This window comes from Bos javanicus, chromosome 5 (genome assembly GCF_032452875.1).
Source record: "Bos javanicus breed banteng chromosome 5, ARS-OSU_banteng_1.0, whole genome shotgun sequence".
NCBI lineage: Eukaryota > Metazoa > Chordata > Mammalia > Artiodactyla > Bovidae > Bos > Bos javanicus.
In genome coordinates, this window is record NC_083872.1 from 108,746,761 (window position 1) to 108,754,946 (window position 8,186).

The 8,186-nt window shown below is 52.7% G+C and overlaps 1 protein-coding gene across 1 annotated transcript in view; it reads right to left on the reverse strand.

Moving 5' to 3' along the window:
- The window catches only part of CACNA2D4 (calcium voltage-gated channel auxiliary subunit alpha2delta 4), a 66,184-nt gene extending 62,922 nt beyond the window's left edge, over positions 1–3,262 (reverse strand). The window contains exons 1-3 of the mRNA XM_061419091.1: positions 3,213–3,262; positions 2,752–2,862; positions 950–1,031 (exon numbers count right to left, since the gene is read on the reverse strand). Coding sequence (XP_061275075.1) covers positions 950–1,031; positions 2,752–2,862; positions 3,213–3,262 — 243 coding nt within the window. The remainder of the gene's footprint in view (positions 1–949; positions 1,032–2,751; positions 2,863–3,212) is intronic.
- Positions 3,263–8,186: the final 4,924 nt, after the last annotated feature.

Sequence of the window (8,186 nt, forward strand, 5' to 3'; positions counted from 1 at the left end):
CCTATGAGCCTCAGGGCTGGGCACTGCCTGACCATCGGCCAGTGAGCCTGGGCGCTAAGAGGGCTACTGAGTCACTGTCTGGGCCCTGGGAAGCCACCTGGGCACAAGTTACTTAGTTCCCCAAACTGCAAGTCCATGGCTTTTACCCCAAACAGTCATGGCTCCAGCTCCCTCATGAGTCAGAGGAAGGAGAAAATCAGAGGAAACTTGCTTGGCTGAGGGGCTGGTGTGGCGGTGGGGAGAGTGAGGGGAGTTGAGGGGAGCTGGCATTGCTACCTGCCCAGGACTAGGACAGCTGGAGGGGACAGGCATGACCTTAAAAGCCAGAGGCTCCTTTCAGCAGTGCTTAAGAAACAATCTGAAGCTGCAGAGGGGATAAGATGGGGAACATGGACACTCGGCCATGGGCAGAAGGACAGCAGCACCCTCCTTTGTGATGGTCTGGAAGTTGCGATGCCAGGGGGACTGGAGCTTGAGGGGTCTAGTGAGAAGCTGGTGGGTCATCTTTAATCGACAGAGCAGTGAACTACTCATAGAGGGTGGTGGCCAGCTCCTGCCCAGGGGCCCTGCAGCCAGGACACTGTGGCAGGCAGGGTGGAGCACTGAGTGGGCGGCTCTCTGCTGGCCCCTTCCTGCTCCCCAATGTGGGGCCTGCATCTGGCCCACTCACTCCCTCTCCCGTCGGTCCCTCACCCCCACAATCTCTTGTTCCCTGATCCCATCTCAGTGTTGGCTTCCTGGTCCCTGAGCTGACATCCCACCAGCTTGCTCTGTGTCTCGGGCAAATCGTTCCTCTCCCTGGGCCTCAGTTTCACCATCTGAAATGGGGATTGGATTAGATGGCCCCCATAAGCCCTTCATAAGCACAGACATCCTGCTTCCCCACCTGGACGGAGTCCCTGGCTCTGACCACCTGGCTGACTGCCCAGCTGCCCTGGGTGGCACTGACCTTCTGCAGCAGGAGGGAGCCCGAGTACTTGGTGACAGTGTCATACAGGTCCCGGCCAAAGGTGTCTGCCCACAGCTTCACTCTGCCAGACAGAAGGAGTACAAGTGTGCATGCATGCACTCACACACACATGCACACACACATGAATGCACACACGTGCACATACACACACGGAGACAGATGTACACACGCATGTGCAGGTGCACATGTGCATGTATACATGCACACACACAGACAGATGCACACATGCGTGTGCAGACACACATGCGTGTACACATGCACACACATATACAACCCATCCACAGACCCTTGCACACACATGCATGCATACATGCACACACATATACACACAGGGAGAAACAAAGATTCACTCATGTACACACACAAGCACATACACACATGCACACACACATAGACACAAAGATGCACACATGCACACACACACACGTACACATGCATGCACACACACCCAGATAGATGCACACAGACGCATGCACATAGGAAGCCTGTGTCTACACGCAGAGACACCCACTGTTGCACATACACAAACCTGCACAATCATGCAGGGACACAAATAACATAGACATACACGTAGACATGGACACACACAGGCACACACAAATTACACAGTGCCGTACACCCAGGAGAACACACCAACACAGTCCACTCCTTGTAGGGCAGGGACCCAGAGGGCCCGTCAGGACTCAACAGTTACACTATGATCAGAGCACCTTGGCTAGGACCCAGCTGAGGGGCAGAGCTGACCACCCGGAGCCAAGCCTTAACCCCACACCCCGAGGACTAGAGAGAAAGGAACAAGGCTGGGGTTGGGCAGGCTGGGCGGGAAACCCTGAGGACGTGCACAGATGCAGCTTCTCGGCCAGCTGTCCTCCAGCTGCCCCTTGCAGGGTCACCCTGGGGCCACGACTCCTCTTCTAAAGGCTCGGTGGCGGGGTGTGAGGCAGAGAGGCCAAGCCTCTGAGCTGTGTCTGGGAGGTTGGGGCCACAGGCAGGTGACAAAGTAGAGGTGGGACCCTCTCCGTGGGGACAGTGAACTGCAAACTTCATGCTCGGCTCAGCCCCACACAAACCCTGGGCATCCATGGGCTGCAGGGCCCTCTTCTGTAAGGCCAAGGCTGACAGCAATCTGACTCGTGCTGGGCTCAGGTGTGATGAACAGGTAGCCCCTTTAGTCCAGGATGCTCTGCACCCACCCCAACTGGAACTGTATTTAACAGAGCCACCAGAACTGAGCACTAAAGACCAGACACCCCCAGGGAGCCACACAGTACTTTATACACAGTTGTGAATGACTGGAAGCTTCCCTGGAGCTGCTCTTAGTGACAGAATGTAGGACTGGGGCCAAGAGGGAGGCAGACAGGTGTAAAAAGGGAATGGGGAACCCCCCTTCACTCCCCCTGACTCCTGGCTGCACAGGTGGTGGTCAGTTTAGGCCTGTTTACCCTCATAATGTCGAGATGTGGGTTTCCTGGCAAATCTTTGGGGGACCCTGATGGTCACTTCCAGCAACTCAGCTCCCACTCCAACCTCTCATCCTGCGATCACCCCGCAGGTGCTGGGGGTGCCAGGAGTCGTGGGGGCTTCCATGATCAGGTCTGGGGAGGGGTAGGGGTGGGGCCCCAAATGGCAGAGATTTGGGGAAGAGAAGTTCACAGGGGAAATGGACAGGGGGACTGGGTGGCCGAGCCCCAGGGGATCTGGAGGGGGGCGAGGACTGAGATGGGCTGGGGAGGAGAGGGAGGAAAGTGTATCTGGGGCGGGGGGCTGGCCTCGAGGCTTACGTTTCCACAGGGATCCTGACCTGCCCCCGTGTGGGGGACAGGGACGTGCTGGACAGCAGACACAGGAGGATCGCCGTCTTCCGCAGGGAGGCCCAGGTCACAGGGATGGGGCTGGGGTCTGTGTGGTTGCTGGGGGGCCCAGGCATGGTGCCCATGTGGGATGAGGCTGGGGAGCAGCCTCAGACCCTGAGCTTTGTCTGCCCAGACCCCTCGCACGGCCCACACCTTCTGCTTCTGGGTCTGGACAAGCCTGTGGTTCCCCAGCTTCCAGTAGGGTCCTGGCTGCAGTGTCTGTGCGTAAGGAGGGGGCTCCCCTGTCTGTCTCGCAGAGGGGTGGCCCCACCTGAGCAGCAGGCTCCCAGGAGAGGGGCTGACTGGAGAGGCTGGAACAGAATGAGCCAGTTAATCCGCCGGCCTCTTCTCTAATCCCCGCCCGGCAGCAGGAGGGTGGAGTCAGGGACCTCAGTGGGATTATCCTGGTTTCAGAAGTGGGGGCCAGCTCACCACGCATGAGCCTCAGTCTCCCGCGTCACAGAGGCAGACCAGTCTCTGGACCCAGGAGACAACAGAGCGACCCTGACCCTGTGATGAATCTGCTCCTGAAAGCTCAGAGCCATCCTGGGACCCATGTGAGCATCCCCGTTTGCTCAGGGAGGCGAGGGGACAGGGTGTCTCTACGTGGGCTCCCACGTCCAGCCTGCTGCCTTTGGCCAGGTCACAGGTAATGTCCACAGCCAATGGCCCCAAGTCCTCCACGTCTCACCTGGTTCTAGGTCGGGGACCCATTTTCTGGGAAGCTCCAGCCCCCCGCCCCCGCCCTCCCCACCCCTTGCACAGATCCAGCCCCTAATGCACGTCCAGCCACTGCTGGTCAAGGCCTATGTCCATCTGCATCTCAGGTCCTCTGTCTGACTTCCCCCATCCTAGGTGGAGCTGGGGGGACTGTGGGCCACAGGGGTTCAGCCGAGAGGAAGCCAAGCAGGGATACTGCCGGGGTCCAGCCCCTAATAGAATGAGGATAGCTCAGTGAGGAAATTCAGTGGAGAAAGGAGGCTGAAATAAGGATAACTCAGTGAGGAAATTCAGTGGAGAAAAGAGGCTGAATAATTCAGCCAGAAGGTAAGAGAAAGAACGACATGTTGAGACCAAGTTTCGGTGAACAAGGCCCGCACTTTTTTCCAAAGTTGTTTTTATACCTGGTAGAGTCATGCAGTAAGCCAGGCTTTCTTCCTGCAAACTTATCATATGCAAAAGTTTAGGTGATTTGCATCATCTTCTGGCCCGGAGGCCTTTTTCTCTAAAGGTGATTATTCTAAAGTCAGGCGCCAGCCTCCAAAAAGCATTAGATAAAGTTGCATTCCTACAGAGCAAAGGTGTGGTGGGCTATAACAAGAAAAAGAATTAACTCAAGGGTCCCAGGTTACAAACATTAAAGCTACTACTTACACCAATTATATTAATCAATACACTGCCAGGGACACAGCAGGTAAGGGATATGGAGACTTAGCAGCAAACATTGGCCCAACAAGTGAAACTCCCTTCACCAATACAATTTCTAATCAATCTTTTAACTGCTCAAAGGAATCTGTATTTAGACAGTTTAGAACATCTCATGCCTCTCACAGTTTGGAGGCTCTGAGCAATCACATGTGGCCAGAAAAACCTATTCAGGCAGGCTAGAGGACTTCCAAGGGAGTTTGTAGGTTGAAACACTGTCACACCCAGGAATTATTAACTGAGCTGTAAGCTAACTCTTTTTCAGCCCCCGTAAAGTCAGCAGGGAGACTCCTGAGGCTTGATCCCGCCTTTGCGTATGCCAAGCCTCCTTCCTCATGACCTTTGCCAGGGGTGGAGCTCGCTCCCCGCAGGATACAATGAGTCTGGCTTGTGTAGCCACCTAGACTGTTGTCTCCAGCCATCCTGGCAGGGTGGCTCCAGGGACACTCACCGTCTGCCCTCAGGGCTGCTGCCCCACAACAGGACCACCCCCCAGCAGCAGCGTGACCACCTCACAGCGTCCCCCACTGGCAGTGTGCAGGAGGGGAGGGAAGCAAGACCACAAGCTTGTCTGCAGAAGATTCTACCCACGATGGGATAAAGCGGTCGGTGAGGGCCTGGTTCTCTCCAGGCCTGGTGCTCCTGTTAGGAAGCAGTCGACACTGATTGCCCATAATTATAAACATGACATATGCTGTCTTCTCTTCCGACAGGAATTACACATAACAGGATTTGATGAAAATTCTTGTCTCTGGGGGCCCAAACTGGCAATAGTGCCTTATGAGGCCACATCCACCCCTGCCACCGGTCAGAGTGCTTCTTGGTTGGTGCATCTTGTCCTGATCAAACTCGCTGCTTCCTGCAAAGTGGGGCGTGGGGCTGCCACAAAAGCAGAGAAATGCCCGGAGAAGCAAGGGTTCCCAAGACAAACTCCTGTGCATCCCTGGTGGGGAGTCAGTGCTGCGTGTCTGGAGGGGCAGCGATCGCTATAGATGCTGGAATTTAGCTCCTAGGAATGCTGGGTTTCAGGGGAATTCTGCATACTCTTCATTATGAATCATAACAAATTTAGAAAAAGTGCCACAGAGGGGTATTGGTCAATTAGCAAATAAAAAGAATCTGTGACTTTTCTAGGTTTCGTGATTTTTGTGGTATTCATCCACTTCTTAAAGTTTGTCATTTGGAGTGACTCTTTCATTTTATTTTTTAATTTAATTTTTTGTTTTTTCAATTAAAAAAATTATAGTTGATTTATAATGTCTCAGGTGTATAGCAAAGTGATTCAGTTATGCATACACATAGACCACTTCTTTTGGATTCTTTTCCATTATAGGTTATTACAAGATATTGAATATATTTCCCTGTGCTACACAGTAGGGCCTGGTTTATCTATTTTATATATAGTAGTGTTTGTCTGTTAATCCCAAGCTCCTAATTACTCCCTCCCCCAGACTCTGTTATTTTAAATAAATGCTCCCTTTTATGCCTTCCTCTGCACCCGTGTTCTGTGTCTGCTGTGGGTGACCCCCCACGTGACGTGAGCCATGATCCCCTGGCCCGCCCCGCCCCATTCTAGCACCTGCTCACTGCAGCCGCTGCCTGACTCTGACGCTCTAGGCCCTGGAGCTGCTAGGAAGATCTGTCCACATCACAGACACGGGGGTGATTGGTTCCCCAGCCCCTCAGATCTGCTGGGAAGCCCGCAGACTTCTTGCAAAGAAACAGGCTGATGTGATGTTAGGGTGGTGGGTAAAGCACTGGGTGCTGCCCCCACAGGCTGTGTAAAGAAACACGCCTTTCCAGCATCTCTAAGACACAACTCGCTGTGCACACATTGTCCACTCTGGCCCGCTCCAGCTATGGGTCCCCTTACTGCACCACTTATGGCTCCCCAGGGCTGCAGGGGCTTGGTGGGGAGGGCAGAGGGCTTCAGAGTTGAGTCCTTCAGAGGGGGCATTTCTTAGCAGGAATAAAATGACCAGAGCAATAGCTAAGGGCATTACCAAACTCAGAGAGGCCTCTGACCTTCAGACCTCAGGGCTCAGCCCTCAGCTGTTGGCCAGGAAGGAGAGAACTTACATCTGGCTTTATTCTTACATCCAGCTTTTATTCCCACAAGGGGAAGAGTATTTCAGTCTTTCATCTCAACTTCCCTAAATTTAACCCTCTTTTCTAGGGAATCTTGCTGGTGTCAGCCCCCTCACCATGCCCTGGAGATGTAAGGCACAGATTGGAAGGAAGGGTGGACGTGATGCTTGAGATAAATACTTAGAGTCTATCCAGGGACCCTGGTCTCAAAGCCACCACTCGGCTGAGTGCCGTCATGCCTAAGTGAAGTACTTAGCAGCATAGTATGGATAGAAGAGACATTTATTCTTTCCTTGTGGTGGGAAGAAGGCAAGGAGCAATTTTAGGGAAGGCCTCCATAGTTAAAGGGACATCTGAATTGGGCTTTAAAGGATGAACAGGAGTTCACCAGTTGGAGACTCTTGAAGGGACTGTTATACAGAATGGATAGGATAGGAGAAACAGAAGGAGCAAAAGCAGAGAACCATGGGGATATAATGCTGTAAACACTTTTTTGGTAAGTAGTGAGACTCTCATTGTTTATTACTGCAAAGTTATACTTAGTGGCTTAAAAATAAAAGCAATTATCTCTTTAGCTCCTGAGTGTGTGTTTTGAGCAAGGCTGCACAGAAAAGGCTCATTGGTATCCCACGTGGTGTCAGCTGGGGCAGCTCAGTGGGGGCTGGAGGGTCCGTGGCCCTGCTTGCCCTCTGCCCCTGTTTCTATTGGACAAGTCCTGGAAGGGGGGGATGACAATTCAATTGACTTGGAAAGAGTTTATTAAAGGGACTATTTACAATTAAAAGATGATTGCTCCTTGGAAGAAAAGCTATGACAAACCTAGAGAGCATATTAAAAAGCAGAGATGTCACTTTGGCAATAAAGTCCGAATAGTCAAAGCTATGGTTTTTCCAGTAGTCATGTATGGATGTGAGAGCTGGACCATAAAGAAGGCTGAGCACCGAAGAGTTGATGCTTTCGAATTGCGATTCTGGGGAGGACTCTTGAGAGTCCCTTGGACAGCAAGGAGATCAGATCAGTCCATCCTAAAGAAAATCAACTCTGAATATTCATTGGAAGGACTGGTCCTAAAGCAGAAGCTCCAATACTTTGGCCACCTGATGTGAAGAGCCGACTCATTGGAAAAGCCCCTGATGCTGGGAAAGATTGAAGGCAGGAGTAGAAGGGGGTGAAAGAGGATGAGGTGGTTGGATGGTATCATTGACTCGATGGACATGAGTTTGAGCAAGCTCTAGGAGATGGTGAAGAACAGGGAAGCCTGGTGTGCTGCAGTCCATGGGGTCACAGAGTCGGACACGACTAAGCAACTGAACAACAACAAGAACATTTACAAAGAGGTGAATAGGGTACTGGGGAAACCTCAGGCACTGCAGTCGCACCAGCAGGACACAGTGGATACTGATCCCCGGGCCTGCGAACCTGGATGGGCTGAGCTGTCCTACAGGAAGAGCTGTCACTCAGAGCAGCTTCAGTCACAATCACCACGAGCTGGGGGGCCCAGGTGCCCATCAACAGATGGTGGGTAAACAGAGCAGTCTGTGCACACAGGGGGATGTGGTTCAGCCTTAAGGAAGGAAGCTCTGACACCTGCCGCACCATGGAGGGGACTTGTGGACATTGTACTCAGTAAAATAAGCCAGACAAAGAGGGACGTGTATTGTGTGATTCCGCTTGTAAGAGGTCCCTGGAGGAGTCAGAGTCATAGAGACAGTAGTAGAAGGGTGATACCAGGGGCTGGGGGTTAGTGTTGGTGAGGGCGGCGTTTCAGTTTTGCAAGATGCAGAGTTCTGGAGATGCTCCCATGGTGGTATGGATGTGTGTGTGTGTGTGTGTGTGTGTGTGTGTGAGAT